Source organism: Cherax quadricarinatus, unplaced genomic scaffold, assembly GCF_038502225.1.
Source record: "Cherax quadricarinatus isolate ZL_2023a unplaced genomic scaffold, ASM3850222v1 Contig12, whole genome shotgun sequence".
Classification (NCBI taxonomy): Eukaryota; Metazoa; Arthropoda; class Malacostraca; order Decapoda; family Parastacidae; genus Cherax; species Cherax quadricarinatus.
This window is the reverse complement of record NW_027195038.1, coordinates 350,363-370,699: the sequence shown is the minus strand read 5'-3', so window position 1 is coordinate 370,699 and position 20,337 is coordinate 350,363. Positions and strand designations below refer to the sequence as shown.

The window sequence follows — 20,337 nt, the reverse complement described above, 5'->3', positions numbered from 1 at the left end:
TCTCCACAGTTACTTTGCGAGACAGGACTAGAGTGACTCTCAAGGTGGTCCTAGTGGCATTAAGAAACAGAGAAGAGAAGCAACCCCAGAGAAGCAATTGGTACCTGAGGTGTTGCTGGAAGGGGATTCCCCTTCCAAACTGTAAACAATCCAATCTCTCTCCTCCTCCAGTCTCCCATACACTAAGAAGAATCTCCAATAAAGGTAAGTGTTATGCTGTTAATGTTTCATTCATCATTTCCCATTGTATTGTTTATGTACTTCATGTATATTTCATGTAAAAAAAAATTTTTTTTAATACTTCTGCGTGTCAGGAACGGATTAATTGCATTTACATTATTTCTTATGGGGAAAATTGATTCGCAAATCGTAAATTTCGTTTATAGTAGCTCCTCCAGGAATGGATTAATTACGAAAAACGAGGGACCACTGTATATTGATTATCCAAGGATGATAGAGGTACAGTACATGTAGTGATATGTTGTACAGGTACTCACCATTATTGTACTCAACTGAAAGCACAGTGGGCCTAAAGAATGTTGTGAAGCACAGAACTAACACTAACAGTTGGAAGATGATGAAGGGAGTCAATGAGTCGTTGACGCTTGTTGATGGTTCAGAAACAGGCTCAGGCTTTTTCATTATAAATTTCTTCATAGCAAAAGCATCCTGTATTAATCTTTCAAATTTTGGAAATCTTTCATAATTATAATAAATAATAATAATATTTTTAGTACTACACATGAATGTACAAGGTATACAGGCCTAGATGACACCAATGACATACTACTATATAGAAAGCCACTTGTTATGCAGAGCATTTCTCGCAAATTAGGTTAATTTTGTCCCGGGATGCAACCCACACCAGTCCACTAGCACCCAGGTATGCATTTTTCACTGATAGGTGAAGATAGACAACCGGTGTAAGGAAACACATTCAGTGTTTCAACCCTTGCCGGGAATTGAACCTGGACACTTCATCGTGTGAAGTGAGAGCTTTTGCCACCAGGCCACTGGCCACTGTGATTTTCATGTCTTCTACCATCTGAAAATCACTATGGAAACAAGCAAACACCTCTGACAATTTTTTTCACTGTGAACATTCTTGGTGTGTTGGGTATAACATGTGCTTCCTCTGCTTCTTTACTGTTTGCTTCCTCCAGTTCATGAACACATCAAAATTCAAAGTCCGGTGACTACAGAACGTGCATCGCTATAAGACTATTATAAAGTTGAAATATCACAACTCGAAACATCATAAAGCGAGGAGAATCTTTATCTTGCTACTTCTATTTACATTTAGGTCTCACTACACATTCATGAACATGTATATGTATACACATATGAGTTTTCTTCTATTTTCTTAATAGCTCATGTTCTTATTTATTTCCTTTCATCTCCATGGGGAAATGGAGAAGTATATTTCCTCTGTAAGCTGTGTATGTCATAAAAAAGTGACTAAAATGCTAGGAGCAAGAACCTCCTGGCATTTTTAGTCCTTCTGTATAAATTATTAAGTGTAAAAAGAAAAACTTTTTCTTTTTAGTTCACCCTTCCTTGGTGGAAGATGGCTGGTGTGTATGTATATTTTTATATATTTGTAGGTAGTAGGTTGGTAGACAGCAACCGCCCAGGGAGGTACTACCGTCCTGCCAAGTGAGTGTAAAACGAAAGCCTGTAATTGTTTTACATGATGGTAGGATTGCTGGTGTCCTTTTTTCTGTCTCATGAACATGCAAGATTTCAGGTACGTCTTGCTACTTCTACTTACACTTAGGTCACACTACACATACATGTACAAGCACATATATACACACCCCTCTGGGTTTTCTTCTATTTTCTTTCTAGTTCTTATTCTTGTTTATTTCCTCTTATCTCCATGGGGAAGTGGAACAGAATTCTTCCTCCGTAAGCCATGCGTGTTGTAAGAGGCAACTAAAATGCCGGGAGCAAGGGGCTAGTAACCTCTTCTCCTGTATATATTACTAAATGTAAAAGGAGAAACTTTCGTTTTTCCTTTTGGGCCACCCCGCCTCGGTGGGATACGGCCGGTGTGTTGAAAGAAAGAAAGAAATATATATATGTATATATATGTATATATATGTATATATATATATATATATGTATATATATGTATATATATATATATGTATATATATGTATATATATATATATATACTATATATATACACATGTATATATATATATTTTTCTTTTAACAAGTCGGCCATCTTCTTTCTTTCAACACACCGGCCGTATCCCACCGAGGCGGGGTGGCCCAAAAGGAAAAACAAAAGTTTCTCCTTTCACATTTAGTAATATATACAGGAGAAGGGGTTACTAGCCCCTTGCTCCTGGCATTTTAGTCGCCTCTTACAACACGCATAGCTTACGGAGGAAGAATTCTGTTCCACTTCCCCATGGAGATAAGAGGAAATAAACAAGAACAAGAACTAGTAAGAAAATAGAAAAAAACCCAGAGGGGTATGTATGTATATATATGCTTGTACATGTATGTGTAGTGTGACCTAAGTGTAAGTAGAAGAAGCAAGACATACCTGAAATCTTGCATGTTCATGAGACAGAAAAATGGACACCAGCAATCCTACCATCATGTAAAACAATTACAGGCTTTCATTTTACACTCACTTAGCAGGACGGTAGTACCTCCCTGGGTGGTTGCTATCTACCAACCTACTACCTATGTATATTTTTATATATTTGTAGGTAGTAGGTTGGTAGACAGCAACTGCCCAGGGAGGTACTATCGTCCTGCCAAGTGAGTGTAAAACAGAAGCCTGTAATTGCTTTACATGATGGTGGGATTGCTGGTGTCCTTTTTTCTGTCTCATAAACATGCAAGATTTCAGGTACGTCTTGCTACTTCTACGTACATACACTTAGGTCGCACTACACATACATATACTAGCATATATATACACACCCCTATGGGTTTTCTTCTATTTTCTTTCAAGTTCTTGTTCTTGTTTATTTCCTCTTATCTCCATGGGGAAGTGGAACAGAATTCTTCCTCCATAAGCCATGCGTGTTGTAAGAGGTGACTAAAATACCAGGAGCAAGGGGCTAGTAACCCCTTCTCCTGTATATATTACTAAATGTAAAAGGAGAACCTTTCGTTTTTCCTTTTGGGCCACCCCGCCTCGGGGTGTACATACATACATACCTACATACATCACAGTACACAAATGGGAGAAAAATACACCAACCATCCAACCTGCTCGACTTACGACCACTCGACTTACGACTGTGTTTTTTTTGCCAAATTTCTGGGAAATAAACAACTATTTGTGTTGTACACAGTGTTTTTTCTAAACCTTACAGTATAAAATACAGTACTAACAGCATAAAAAGTAAAGTAAAACATGAAATACCAAAATAAAACAATAAAATAAAGTCATTACAAAAATGTGATGTTGATATTCAGTAGTAAAGTTCGACTTACGTCCATTTCGACTTACGACCGGTTTCTCGGAACTGAACTCGGTCGTAAGTCGGATGGTAGGTGTATAGAAATATAGAGTATTAGTGTTAGTAGAGAGTTATTGCTGACCTTGTGAAACTTGGAGCAATGTTTACGAACAAGATACGACTCTCTGGCATGGAAGTTGCAGTGACCGCATTTATAAGGCATCACTCCATCATGAAGTCGTAAGTGACGGTTGAAAGACGAGTTAAAGTTGCAAGCATAGTCACAGTGTGGACACTTGTACTGTCGCTTCTGCAACAATTAACATTAATGAAACTAACAGAACGGGACGGTCTTTTTGAAGAAAGCAAATTGAAAAATGAGACACTTGTGCAACATCTGGGAATCTTTATTGAGGAAATGTTTCACCAGCCAGTGACTTTTCTCAAGATTGATGGACTGAACACATCGACTCCAGGCTGAGGGACTGATTACCTCAAACTTCTCCTCATCTTCAACTGTTCTTCTCTGTTTCAGACTGAAAAAGCCACTGGCTGGTAAAATGTTTCCTCATCAAAGATTCCCAAATGTTACACAAGTGTCTCATTCTTCAACTTGTGGGTTTTCTAAACCATTTACATCAGAGAAAATAAACTGATTTCTTTGTCACACTCACTTATATATAATAATAATAATAATAGTAATAATAATAATAATAATAATAATAATAATAATAATAATAATAATAATAAGAGAGCATGTATAATTCCTTTATATAAGGGAAAGGGGGACAAAAGATATTATAAAAATTATAGGGGAATAAGTTTACTGAGCATACCAGGAAAAGTGTACGGTAGGGTTATAATTGAAAGAATTAGAGGTAAGACAGAATGTAGGATTGCGGATGAGCAAGAAGGTTTCAGAGTGGGTAGGGGATGTGTAGATCAAGTGTTTACATTGAAGCATATATGCGAACAATATTTAGATAAAGGTAGGGATGTTTTCATTGCATTTATGGATTTAGAAAAGGCATATGATAGTTTGGATAGGGGAGCAATGTGGCAGATGTGCAAGTATATGGAATAGGTAGTAAGTTACTAAATTTATTTATTTATTTATTTTATGTCTTTGCAAACAGTACATTGAGATTTTGTATTTACAATAGTGGGCTGCAATGCAAAGAGAGCCTCTATTATGCCTAGGCATTATGGCCCAACTTAACATTATTGGCTTACAGTCTACTTAACACTAAGGAGTATATCATAGTTGTACAGTAGGATAGTAATTATTTCATAGTTGTACAGTAGATTATTAATTATAAATGAATCAAAATTTGCATAATACAAAGATATATTTATATTCGAAAATGCTTTTTGTGAAAACAATGATTCAATTATATTCCTGTCAGCAATGGATAAAAGGTTCAATGTGATTGTTTCAGTTATGATGTGGGAGTACATAGGTGAGTAAGTGTGTAATGCTGTAAAGAGTTTTTATGAGGATAGTGAGGCTCAGGTTAGTGTGTGTAGGAGAGAGGGAGAATACTTCCCGGTAAAAGTAGGTCTTAGACAGCGATGTGTAATGTCACCATGGTTGTTTAACATATTTATAGATGGGGTTGTAAAAGAAGTAAATGCTAGGGTGTTGTGGAGAGGGGTGGGATTAAATTATGGGAAATACAAAATAGGAGTTGACACAGTTACTTTTTGCTGAAGATACTGTGCTTTTGGGAGATTCTAAAGAAAAGTTGCAAAGGTTAGTGGATGAGTTTGGGAGGGTGTGTAAAGATGAAAGTGAACATAGATAAGAGTAAAGTGATGAGGGTATCAAATGAGTTAGGTAATGAAAAACTGGGTATCACATTGGAGGGAGGGAGTATGGAAGAAGTGAATGTGTTCAGGTATTTGGGAGTAGATTTGTCAGCAGATGGGTTTATGAAAGATAAGGTTAACCATAGAATTGATGAAGGAAACAAGGTGAGTGGTGCACTGAGGTGTCTGTGGTGACAAAAAAGTTATCCATGGAAGCAAAGAAGGGAATGTACGAGGGAATAGTGGTGCAAACACTCTTATATGGGTGTGAAGCATGAGTTGTAAATGCTGCAGTGAGGAGGAGGTTGGAGGCAGTGGAGATGTCGTGTTTAAGGGCAACGTATGGTGTAAATATTATGCTGAAAGTTAGCAGTGCGGAAATTAGGTGGAGGTGTGGAGTTACAAAAGTATTATTCAGAGGGCTGAAGAGGGGTTGTTGAGGTGGTTTGGTCATTTAGAGAGAATGGAGCAAAATAGAATGACTTGGAGGGCATATAAATCTGTAGTGGAGGGGAGGAGGGGTAAGGGTCATCCTAAGAAAGGATGGAGGGATGGGGTAAAAGAGGTTTTGTATGCATGGGCCTGGACATGTAGTAGGCATGTGTGAGCATGTTAGATAGGAGTGAATGGAGATGAATGGCTTTTGGGACCTGATGAGCTGTTGGATTGTGAGCAGGGTAATATTTTGTGAAGGAATTCAGGGAAACCAGTTAGCCAGACTTGAGTCCTGGAGGTGGGAAGCACAATAATTGAGAGGTTTGAGATATTTACTGTTTGGAGTGACATTTAAACTGTCATATCTGGGCACCTCTGCAAAGACAGTGATTATGTATGAATGATGGAGAAAGTGTTGAATGATGAAAGTTTTTTTTTCATTTTGGGTTTTTCTTTCTTTTTGGGTCGCCTTGCCTTGGTGGGAAACAGCTGATGTTTTAAAAAAAATTGCAAAGGTGCATTCAAAATTGAAAATCATGTGAAAAGGCTTTCATGGTACATGCTATTCCATTTTGGATGCAGATTTTGGTGAACACTGTTGAATTTACCAAGGTAGAATATTCAGACTGTGGGTGCCCTTACATACACAGTTTTATGGGTAAGACTAAACTATTTCAGGAACACTGTACATGTTGTATGACAATGAGATATAGATCACTAACATGACACTAATAAATATATATAAAGTACTACATTACTGAGGAAGTGGCTGATACCACACACTACAACACAATACAACACACTACAACACTCTACAATGCATAACACTCAACAATATTGCAGAATAGTCTATAATACAGTAGAACACTCTACAATACACTATAACACTCTACAATACTCTACAACACTCCACAACTTATTACCACAAAACTCTCCACAACACTATACAACATACTACCATATACAGTAGAACCTCAGTACTCACACAGCTCCCTACACAAACAAAGCTCAGCACTCCACCGAACAAACGTGACCTGCCAGAACTTCACTGTTAACGATTTCGTATTTCTTTGCATTTTTTGGTGTTTTTTTATATTATTTGTATAAATAAGTCACCATGGGGCCTATGAAGATTAGTGATAACAGCCAACCAAAAAGAAAATTAGTTAGGAAAAATTCGTTCAATATTCGGACTGGCACTCGAATAGCCTTCTGGAATGTATTAAGTTTGATTACCAAGGTTCCACGGCATTACAAAATTCTACAATGCACTACGTCTCTCTGCAACACACTACAATATTCTACAATACAACACTCCATAACAGTTCCAGCTGTAGATTCGCCAGTATATTTGCCAGCCCAGGTCTTTTCCAGATTGTGACCCAGCCTTAGCTCCCAGTCATAGAAGTGTCTTGAAGGGCATGCCAGCTGCATGGAAGCTGGCAATGTGAAGAAGGCTGATGAAGCTGCATAGCAGCAGGCAATGTCAGAAAGGGCTGAGAAAGTGACCAGTAAAGGGTCCATTGGAGCCACACTCCAGCTTTAGGCAGCAGCCAGAGCACTGGGGAATTCAGCTTCATGGTGATTGGAAGATAGGAAGCTTACTAGTGGATGGAACTGTTTTGGAGGTAAACTTAACAATCCCATCCAGGAGGCAACTATAGATTTCTTGAGAAATCATTTCATCACTGTATTGGTCAGTTGTGTAGAACCTGACTCCAGGCCAAGCTGTGAGTTCAGGCTGACGATCAAGGGCAGGGGAAGCCACAAGAGGGCTGACAGTGGTAACATTTGAAAGAGTGTCAGTGTGTACTGAGGAAGTGGGGATTTCTTCAACAGGTGGTAGTGTTTTAGCTCTCTTGGCTGATGGTTGGGGTGGATGGGGTGAGGTCACTGATTGGTCCATTTCAGTGGTGGTGGAAGAAGTCGATGGTGGCCTCTCATTGGTGGGATTTTGCGGTGTCTCAACACATGTAGATGATGGTGGCGGTGGAGCTGTTGGAGTAGAGCTTTCTGGTGTGGAGATAGGTATTGACAATAATTGAGGTGGTCTTGATTATGTCTGTAGAAGGTGGAGATTCCAGAAATGTAAACCTGGGCATGTTGTTTATCTTGAAGAGTTTATTGATAGTGGAGTTGAATGATCCAGGTATAGCTACATTGTGCATATGGGCATACATCATGCAGTAGAGGATTTTTGTGGATTTGTCAGGAGGTATTGGTGGTAAGGATGGAGGATGCAGTTTGAGTGGCCTTGAGAATTTTGGTGGCGTCTGCTTACAGTTTTGTAATTGCAGCATATGTTGGAGATTTAGCAGTTGTTTTCTTTTGTTGTTCTAGTTGTTTCTTGAGAACTTCTCATCTTGTTGGGCATTTAGCAGAGAAGGTGTGGTGCATATTTTTGCAGTTCAGGCATTTAGGTGGAGTGGAGGTGGTGCAAGCCTTGAAATCATATCCTTTGTTGCCACAGGTTGAGCAGAACTTCTTATCCTTGGTAGGACAATCCTTGGTGGTATGAAGATAACAGTAACAGCTTTAACACTGTGTGATGTGTTGGAATCTCTTGGCTTCAATGTAACTTGGGTTGATAAGGAAGTAGTGGATTGCCAGTCCCTCTGCAAGAACTTGGGTTGCCACGTTGACATCAGCGAAGAAGCATCAGGAATTTTGGTAATGTGTTCCACCATGGCCCAAGGATTCTGGTCTTCTATTGATGACTTGATTTCTTCAATAGCCTGGGTTGTGATGTGTTTGTCCAGTCATTTAAGAAACACAGTTCTCTTGACCCTCAAAGCTGGGGAAGTCATGACTTGAAATCCTTGTTCGTCAAGAGTGGTTTAGTGTCTGTGGTGATAAGTTTCTCGGCTTCAATGTTGTCAGAGCAGACTACAACGAAACCCTCTTGGAGCGATAGAATTGCATTATATTTAACCTGCAATTTGCTGCTAACAGCAGTTGTAAGTGGTAGTTTGGGCAAGTCATTTACTGTCCAACTTCTTGGTTTGATCTTCACACGGTTTGAGAAATGCATCGTGGAAGATGACGTTGAGTGCAAAAGTAAAAGTTCCCCTCCCCAATGGGGATCACAGGGATATGATACTCCACAACATTATACAACATACTATAACATACTACTACATATTGCAAAACTCTTCAATGCACTACATCACTCTGCAATACTCTACAATGCACTACAACACTCTACAATACTCTACAACACTCTACAACACACTGCAACACTATAAAACACACTACAACACACCACAAGACACTACAACATAATACCACACAACACTCTACAACAAGCCCCAACACATTATAACACACCACAGCTCACTACAACATACCCCAAGACACTACAACATAATAATACCACACATTACAACATACTACAACACACTGCAACATAATACCAAATATTATAACATACTACAATGCACTACAACACACTACAATGCATTACAACATACCACAACACACAACAACACATTACAACACACTACAATATATTACAACACACCAGAACATACTACAACATATTACAACACACCACAACACATTACAACACACCACAACACATTACAACACACCACAACACACTACAACACACCACAACACACTACAATACACTACAACACACTATAACATAATACCACACAATACAACACACTGCAACATACTATAACACACCACAACACACTACAACACAATACAACACACTATAACATAATACCACACAATACAACACACTGCAACACACTATAACACACCACAACACGCTACAACATAATACCAAATATTATAACATACTGCAATGCACTACAACACACTACAACACATTACAACACACCACAACACATTACAACACACCACAACACATTACAACACACCACAACACACTACAATACACTACAACACACTATAACATAATACCACACAATACAACACACTGCAACATACTATAACACACCACAACACACTACAACACAATACAACACACTATAACATAATACCACACAATAGAACACACTGCAGCACACTATAACACACCACAACACACTATAACTTAATACCACAGAATACAACACACTGCAACATGCTATAACACACCACAACACACTACAACACATTACAACACTACAACACATTACAACACACTACAACACACTACAACATAATACTACACACTACAACATACTGCAACACACTACAACACATTATAATGCTACAACACATTACAACACACTACAACATAATACCACACATTACAACACACCATAACACACCACAACACATTACAACACACTACAACACATTACAACACTACAACACATTACAACACACTACAACACACTACAACATAATACTACACACTACAACATACTGCAACACACTACAACACATTTTAACACTACAACACACTACAACATAATACTACACACTACAACATACTGCAACACACTACAACACATTTTAACATTACAACACATTACAACACACTACAACATAATACCACACATTACAACACACCATAACACACCACAACACATTACAACACACTACAACACATTACAACACTACAACACATTACAACACACTACAACACACTACAACATAATACTACACACTACAACATACTGCAACACACTACAACACATTTTAACACTACAACACATTACAACACACTACAACATAATACCACACTACAACATACTGCAATACACTACAACACAATACAAAACACTACAACAAAACACATTGACTGAGGGTGCATCTAATTCAAAAGTGCATCTCACATGCAGGAAAAACAATACTCTGTTCTGTAGGACAACATGTACTGTTTGCAGATAATCATTCTGAAGATAGTTACCCATTTTCCTTCTTTCTTGGGTTGTCTAAGTCCATACTTGGCAGTAATTAATTTCAAAAAAGGTGCAACATCATCTACCAAGGTGTCAGTGCTCTTTTCCTTGATTAAAACCTGTAAGTGAAATATATATTATTAATGTGGGAGAGTGTAAAACGAAGGGTGATGGACTGATTACATCGTTTTCACATCTCTACTGTTCCTGCCTATTTTCTGTATTCGACTGAAGAAGCCTACTGTGTAGGGGAAACGTTTCGGAATAAAGTTGTCTAACTGTTGCCTATGTGTCTTACCTACCAACCTGTCGGTATTGTATACCATTTTGATATTCACCCTGTCAGACACTGCAACACAATGGCATCTTGGTACAGAAAACACCTTGAACAACTTTTTCAAGTGAGAATTGTTTGATCTGAGAGGGACGTGGCCTCTCAGTGGCTGCATTCTCACTGCTACCACTCTGCACCTCTCCTTCCGACAGTATTTAACCCTTTGAGGGTCGACAGGCCCTCTCCGAAACTCGTTCTCAGGGTCGGCCAAATTTAAAAAAAAAAAAAAAATTATTTTCTCTTATGAAAAGATAGAGAATCTTTTCCCGATCATAAAGACACCAAAAGTTTGATTATTATTATTATTATAATCAAAAAGAAGCGCTAAGCCACAAGGACTATACAGCGCCAAAAGTTTGAAATTTGATAGAAAACTTACGGAATTATGCTCTCGCAAAGTTTGCGGTCTCGGCGATGTTTACGAATCAGCGATTTTGCCCACTTTGAGCCCCATTTTCGGCCAATTTCACTGTACTAGTCGACAAAAAACATGAATATTTCGCTAGAACTCCATTTTTTCTATCGAATGGGTGCAAGAAACCACCCATTTATGAAATTCAACTATCCAGTACAGTGGTCAGAATTTAGCAATTTTGCCAATTTCACACAAATTTCAAAAGATGCCAATTTCCGAATAGGGTCCAGAATAAACAAGAAAGACATTCCTGGCACTAAAATGACATTTCCTCTAGTCATTAGTCACGTCTCAAGGCCCCTCTTATATTCTTTTGCTTTCCACTTTGAATTTTTATTTTCACAAAAAATATAAGATTTACTGTTATGCAGACTACTGCATTAGTGTAAAAAATGGTATAAATATTATTGGTGCACTTGTGAAAGAATATTAGACTCACCAGTTGACGTGTATTGCACGCTTGGCACGATTTGTTTACTTTTGAAGTTTGGTAAAAATCGAACATTTCTGCTACTTTGAGCTCAATTTCAAGGCACCTTTCATTGTAAAACCAGTCAAAATCATCTCAATTTCTGTAATATGTCTTCCATTCTATGAAATGAGACCAAGAAAACTAGAATACAACAATAAATACCATACGAAAATACACTGCAAAGTCGCTGATTTATTAAAAAAAAAATGGTCAAAGTTTTTTTTTTCTCATTATGCACTGTGTGCTGCAGGATTTTTTTTAGACTGTGCACACAGACCACATAGACCCATTCTTTCATATGAAGGCCTACCAGCTTTCTCCCACTAGATTTGAGGCCGCTAGAATTTATGAGTACTAGTACGTCAAAAACCCCTACGCGTAAGACGTACTAGTACCACCAAAACCCCCAAAGGGTTAAGTCTCCGCACTGTCCCTTGATCTTCAGATAGTTCTAGACTATGGAACTGAACTTCTCCAGGCTGAGGGACTGACAACCTCAAATCTACAACTTCAAGGGTGATGGACTGATTACATCGTTTTCACATCTCTACTGTTCCTGCCTATTTTCTGTATTCGACTGAAGAAGCCTACTGTGTAGGCGAAACGTTTCGGAATAAAGTTGTCTAACTGTTGCCTATGTGTCCTACCTGCCCACCACTTTATTTTGTAGTTGAAACAGTTGACTGGGCGATTTCTTGTGCTCAGTTGATAGAATAGAAGTAATACTAGTGAAATAGCTAAGAATTTGGTCGACTGGAATAATGTAATTGGCCTAAAATGGGAGTCAAAGTCAGCAAAATCTCCGATTCGTAAATATCGCTGAAACATCAAAATTCACGAGAGCATAATTTCGTCAATTTTCCATCAAATTTCACACTTTTTGTTTTATTACCTTCAGAAAAAGATTCTCTACCATTTCATAAGCAAAAATAACAAAAAATTTTTTTTGAAAATTCTTGGACACTGGTGCACGCTTTGAAATTTGGCCTCTGGACCCCTGAAAGGGTTAAACATGCAAGATTTCAGGTACGTCTTGCTACTTCTACTTGCACTTAGGTCACACTACACATACATGTACAAGCATATATATACACACCCCTCTGGGTTTTCTTCTATTTTCTTTCTAGTTCTTGTTCTTGTTTATTTCCTCTTATCTCCATGGGGAAGTGGAACAGAATTCTTCCTCCGTAAGCCATGTGTGTTGTAAGAGACAACTAAAATGCTGGGAAAAATGGGCTAGTAACCCCTTCTCCTGTATATATTACTAAATTTAAAAGGAGAAACTTTCGTTTTTCCTTTTGGGCCACCCCACCTCAGTGGGATACGGCTGGTACGTTGAAAGAAGAAGAATGTGGGAGAGAGTAAACATGAATATCAAGTATGTCTTACTCTTTTTTTCATGCACTGGTTATCTTCCACTGAGGTAGGGTGACCCAAGAAAGAGGAAGTACATTCACCATCACTCATTCAATCACTGTGTTACCAGAGGTGTTCTGGCATCACCATTCAGATGGTCCTCTGTAGTACACCATTCTCACCCATCCTTCAGAGTGCAAGTACTGTACTTCCCACCTCCAGAACCACAACATCCTCACCCATCCTTCAGAGTGAAGGCACTGTACTTCCCACTTCCAGAACCACAACATCCTCACCCATCCTTCAGAGTGAAGGCACTGTACTTCCCACCTCCAGAACCACAACATCCTCACCCATCCTTCAGAGTGAAGGCACTGTACTTCCCACCTCCAGAACTGCAACATCCTCACCCATCCTTCAGAGTGAAGGCACTGTACTTCCCACCTCCAGAACCACAACATCCTCACCCATCCTTCAGAGTGAAGGCACTGTACTTCCCACTCCCAGAACCACAACATCCTCACCCATCCTTCAGAGTGAAAGCACTGTACTTCCCACTTCCAGAACCACAACATTCTCACCCATCCTTCAGAGTGAAGGCACTGTACTTCCCACTTCCAGAACCACAACATCCTCACCCATCCTTCAGAGTGAAGGCACTGTACTTCCCACTTCCAGAACCACAACATTCTCACCCATCCTTCAGAGTGAAGGCACTGTACTTCCCACTTCCAGAACCACAACATCCTCACCCATCCTTCAGAGTGAAGGCACTGTACTTCCCACTTCCAGAACCACAACATCCTCACCCATCCTTCAGAGTGAAGGCACTGTACTTCCCACTTCCAGAACCACAACATCCTCACTCATCCTTCAGAGTGAAGGCACTGTACTTCCCACCTCCAGAACCACAACATCCTCACCCATCCTTCAGAGTGAAGGCACTGTACTTCCCACTTCCAGAACCACAACATTCTCACCCATCCTTCAGAGTGAAGGCACTGTATTTTCCACTTCCAGAACCACAACATCCTCACCCATCCTTCAGAGTGAAGGCACTGTACTTCCCACTTCCAGAACCACAACATCCTCACCCATCCTTCAGAGTGAAGGCACTGTACTTCCCACTTCCAGAACCACAACATTCTCACCCATCCTTCAGAGTGAAGGCACTGTACTTCCCACTTCCAGAACCACAACATTCTCACCCATCCTTCAGAGTGAAGGCACTGTACTTCCCACCTCCAGAACCACAACATCCTCACCCATCCTTCAGAGTGCAAGTACTGTACTTCCCACCTCCAGAACTGCAAGATCCTCACCCATCCTTCAGAGTGAAAGCACTGTACTTCCCACCTCCAGAACCACAACATCCTCACCCATCCTTCAGAGTAAAGGCACTGTACTTCCCACCTCCAGAACCACAACATCCTCACCCATTCTTCAGAGTGAAGGCACTGTACTTCCCACTTCCAGAACCACAACATCCTCACCCATCCTTCAGAGTAAAGGCACTGTACTTCCCACCTCCAGAATCACAACATCCTCACCCATTCTTCAGAGTGAAGGCACTGTACTTCCCACTTCCAGAACCACAACATCCTCACCCATCCTTCAGAGTGAAGGCACTGTACTTCCCACCTCCAGAACCACAACATCCTCACCCATCCTTCAGAGTGAAGGCACTGTACTTCCCACCTCCAGAACCACAACATCCTCACCCATCCTTCAGAGTGAAGGCACTGTACTTCCCACCTCCAGAACCACAACATCCTCACCCATCCTTCAGAGTGAAGGCACTGTACTTCCCACCTCCAGAACCACAACATCCTCACCCATCCTTCAGAGTGAAGGCACTGTACTTCCCACCTCCAGAACCACAACATCCTCACCCATCCTTCAGAGTGAAGGCACTGTACTTCCCACCTCCAGAACCACAACATCCTCACCCATCCTTCAGAGTGAAGGCACTGTACTTCCCACCTCCAGAACCACAACATCCTCACCCATCCTTCAGAGTGAAGGCACTGTACTTCCCACCTCCAGAACCACAACATCCTCACCCATCCTTCAGAGTGAAGGCACTGTATTTCCCACCTCCAGAACCACAACATCCTCACCCATCCTTCAGAGTGAAGGCACTGTACTTCCCACCTCCAGAACTTAAGTCTAGCTAACTAGTTTCCCTGAATTCCTTCATCAATATTCAACATACACATACTGTGGGCCTATAGATTACTGTATGTTATGCAAACACAGTGACTATGAAATAAAGAATTGTATTATATTAGTGATAGATGTGGGACACAAGTGTTGTTGAAAATATTATTAAAACTTTTCCCTGATGATACAAATTACATCAATGTTTAGCTAAGTTGTAGTGTCTGACATATGACAGATCTACCCTCAGTCATAACCTTCAATAATTGTCATTCAAGAATATTGTAATTTCCAAACCAGTGATTAAACTCTTAGCAAAATATACTGAGAGAAATGCACTTCTCAATGTATATATCCTCTGGGAGAACAATGAATGGAACGAACTGAACAAGAACATCAGGAGTTTTCATTCTTATGAGGCTGCTCTTATTGATGTTATGGTAAAGCAGAAGAGTAACTGTAATACAGTGGAACCTTGGTTGTCGAACAGACTAGTTGTTGAACAAATTGGTTTTTGAACCGATTTATTCAATTTGGTTTTCGTACGTGGTCTTCGTTATCAATCAACAACACTCAGATCATGTGATCACCAGACAGAGTCCACAGTGTGGGTCTCAGTCAGCATAGCGACTAACGTGTGTGCTGTGAACATCTCTTGAGCTCTTGCTGTGCATCTTGTGAAGGTAATGAAACCATAAATATGAAATATGATGGAAAACTTATGGAATTACACCATCGAGATATTAGTGGTCTCAGCGATATCGCCCACTTGAGCCCTATTTTGGGCCAATTCCATTGTTCCAGTCGACCAAACTCATAGCTATTTTGCTAGAACTCCTTTTATTCTATTGAGTGAGTACAAGAAACTACCCATTTACCTATTTCAACTACCCAATAAAGTGATCTGAAATTACTAATTTGGTCAATTTCACACAAAATTCAAGAAAGGCCAATTTCAAAATAGAGTCCAGCATAAACAATGCAAACATTCCTAGCACTAAAATACCATTTTATCTGTTCATTAGTCACTTCTCCAGCCCCTCTTTATATTATGCATGCTTTTCATTTTGAATTTTTATTCACACAAAAAACAGAAGATTTAGTTATTCATACTACTGCATAATTGTAATAATTGTATAAATGATATCAGCACATTTGTGAATGCATATTAGACCGGCCAGTTGATGTGTATTGGACACGTGACATGATATGTTTACTCTTGAACATCAGCAAAAATCAAACATTTCCGCTATTTTGAGCTCAATTTCAAGATATTTTGACTAATAAAACCAATCAAAATCATCTCTATTTCTGTAATATATCTTCCATTCTATTAATTGAGATCAAGAAAATGTGAATACAACTGTAAATACCATGCGAAAACACACCGCAAAGTTGCTGTTTTAAACCAAAAACACGGTCGAAGTTTTTTCTCATTATGCACTGTGTACTGCAGAATTTTTTTTTATACTGCACACACTGATCATGAAGACCCATTCTCTCACATGTAAACCCACCAGTTTTCTCCTGCAAGAGTTAAAGCCGCTAGAATTTTGCCATTAGCTCTCCCCTGACAGGTAAGAGGCAGTGAAATTTTCATTTACTGTACAATATTTCAGTTACCTTTTCATTTAGTATTCATTTTTACAGTTTCCATGTGCTGTATAATTTTATACACTGTTTATATATTAGTACATTTTTTTTTTTTTTCAACAAGTCGGCCGTCTCCCACCGAGGCAGGGTGACCCAAAAAAGAAAGAAAATTCCCCAAAAGAAAATACTTTCATCATCATTCAACACTTTCACCACACTCACACATTATCACTGTTTTTGCAGAGGTGCTCAGAATACAACAGTTTAGAAGCATACACATATAAAGATACAAAACATATCCCTCCAAACTGCCAATATCCCAAACCCCTCCTTTAAAGTGCAGGCATTGTACTTCCCATTTCCAGGACTCAAGTCCGACTATATGAAAATAACCGGTTTCCCTGAATCCCTTCACTAAATATTACCCTGCTCACACTCCAACAGATCGTCAGGTCCCAAGTACCATTCGTCTCCATTCACTCCTATCTAACACATTCACGCACGCTTGCTGGAAGTCCAAGCCCCTTGCCCACAAAACCTCCTTTACCCCCTCTCTCCAACCCTTTCGAGGACGACCCCTACCCCGCCTTCCTTCCCCTATAGATTTATATGCTTTCCATGTCATTCTACTTTGATCCATTCTCTCTAAAGTACCAAACCACCTCAACAACCCCTCTTCTGCCCTCTGACTAATACTTTTATTAACTCCACACCTTTTCCTAATTTCCACACTCCGAATTTTCTGCATAATATTTACACCACACATTGCCCTTAAACAGGACATCTCCACTGCCTCCAACCGTCTCCTCGCTGCTGCATTTACCACCCAAGCTTCACATCCATATAAGAGTGTTGGTACTACTATACTTTCATACATTCCCTTCTTTGCCTCCGTAGATAAGGTTTTTTGACTCCACATATACCTCAACGCACCACTCACCTTTTTACCCTCATCAATTCTATGATTAACCTCATCCTTCATAAATCCATCCGCCGACACGTCAACTCCCAAGTATCTGAAAACATTCACTTCTTCCATACTCCTCCTCTCCAATTTGATATCCAATTTTTCTTTATCTAAATCATTTGATACCCTCATCACCTTACTCTTTTCTATGTTCACTTTCAACTTTCTACCTTTACACACATTCCCAAACTCATCCACTAACCTTTGCAATTTTTCTTTAGAATCTCCCATAAGCACAGTATCATCAGCAAAAAGTAACTGTGTCAATTCCCATTTTGAATTTGATTCCCCAAAATTTAATCCCACCCCTCTCCTGAACACCGTAGCATTTACTTCCTTTACAACCCCATCTATAAATATATTAAACAACTATGGTGACATTACACATCCCTGTCTAAGACCTACTTTTACCGGGAAGTAGTCTCCCTCTCTTCTACACACCCTAACCTGAGCCTCGCTATCCTCATAAAAACTCTTTACAGCATTTAATAACTTACCACCTATTCCATATACTTGCAACATCTGCCACATTGCTCCTCTATCCACTCTATCATATGCCTTTTCTAAATCCATAAATGCAATAAAAACTTCCCTACCTTTATCTAAATACTGTTCACACATATGCTTCAATGTAAACACTTGATCTACACATCCCCTACCCACTCTGAAACCTCTTTGCTCATCCGCAATCCTACATTCTGTCTTACCTCTAATTCTTTCAATTATAACCCTACCGTACACTTTTCCTGGTATACTCAGTAAACTTATTCCTCTATAATTTTTACAGTCTCTTTTGTCCCCTTTCCCTTTATATAAAGGGACTATACATGCTCTCCACCAATCCCTAGGTACCTTCCCCTCTTTCTTACATTTATTAAACAAAAGTACCAACCACTCCAACACTATATCCCCCCCTGCTTTTAACATTTCTGTCATGATCCCATCAGTTCCAGCTGCTTTACCCCCTTCCATTCTACGTAATGCCTCACGTACCTCCCCCACACTTACATTCTGCTCTTCTTCACTCCTAAAAGATGGTATACCTCCCTGACCAGTGCATGAAATTACTGCCTCTCTTTCTTCCTTAACATTTAAAAGTTCCTCAAAATATTCTCGCCATCTACCTAATACCTCCATCTCCCCATCTACTAACTCCCCTACTCTGTTTTTAACTGACAAATCCATACTTTCCCTAGGCTTTCTTAACTTGTTTAACTCACTCCAAAATTTTTTCTTATTTTCATTAAAATTTCTTGACAGTGCCTCTCCCACTCTATCATCTGCTCTCCTTTTGCACTCTCTCACCACTCTCTTTACCTTTGTTTTACTCTCCATATACTCTGCTTTTCTTATAACACTTCTGCTTTGTAAAAACCTCTCATAAGCTACCTTTTTCTCTTTTATTACACCCTTTACTTCATCATTCCACCAATCACTCCTCTTTCCTCCTGCCCCCACCCTCCTATAACCACAAACTTCTGCCCCACATTCTAATACTGCATTTTTAAAACTATTCCAATCCTCTTCAACCCCCCCACTACTCATCTTTGCACTAGCCCACCTTTCTGCCAATAGTCGCTTATAATTCACCCGAACTTCCTCCTCCCTTAGTTTATACACTTTCACCTCCCTCTTACTTGTTGTTGCCACCTTCCTCTTTTCCCATCTACCTCTTACTCTAACTGTAGCTACAACTAAATAATGATCCGATATATCAGTTGCCCCTCTATAAACATGTACATCCTGGAGCCTACCCATCAACCTTTTATCCACCAATACATAATCTAATAAACTACTTTCATTACGTGCTACATCATACCTTGTAAATTTATTTATCCTCTTTTTCATAAAATATGTATTACTTATTACCAAATCTCTTTCTACACATAGCTCAATTAAAGGCTCCCCATTTACATTTACCCCTGGCACCCCAAATTTACCTACTACTCCATCCATAACATTTTTACCCACTTTAGCATTGAAATCCCCAACCACGATTACTCTCACACTTGATTCAAAACTCCCCACGCATTCACTCAACATTTCCCAAAATCTCTCTCTCTCTCCTCTACACTTCTCTCTTCTCCAGGTGCATACACGCTATTATTATTATTATTATTATTATTATTATTATTATTATTATTATTATTATTATTAACAATTATGCTGTCATTTCTGGTCTGGAACGAATTCTATTTACATTATTCTTTATGGAAAAGTTAGTTTGCTTGTTGACCATTCTGGTTGTCGAGCTGACATCTGGAATGAATTAAGTTCGACAACTGAGGTTCCACTATATTTAATTCTTTGAATAAATTAATAAATAATAAAGGCATCAATATCAAAATAAATATTACATAAGTGAGGCTCGCCCTTTGCCAGGCGCTGAGCTGTTACTTACACTTAAACACACATTCCTATGTGGTTTTAGAGATGGGTTTACTAGTATATCTCTGTCACTGAGTAAGATGTAAAGTTCATGATGACAACTCCAGCTTTTTCAGA

At 39.4% G+C, this 20,337-nt stretch overlaps 1 protein-coding gene across 1 annotated transcript in view; it reads right to left on the bottom strand.

Moving 5' to 3' along the window:
• Positions 1 to 20,337, bottom strand: part of LOC128685839 (uncharacterized) — a 69,409-nt gene that overhangs the window by 18,014 nt on the left and 31,058 nt on the right. Inside the window, exons 8-9 of the mRNA XM_070079743.1 lie at positions 10,544 to 10,654; positions 3,572 to 3,739 (exon numbers count right to left, since the gene is read on the bottom strand). Coding sequence (XP_069935844.1) covers positions 3,572 to 3,739; positions 10,544 to 10,654 — 279 coding nt within the window. The remainder of the gene's footprint in view (positions 1 to 3,571; positions 3,740 to 10,543; positions 10,655 to 20,337) is intronic.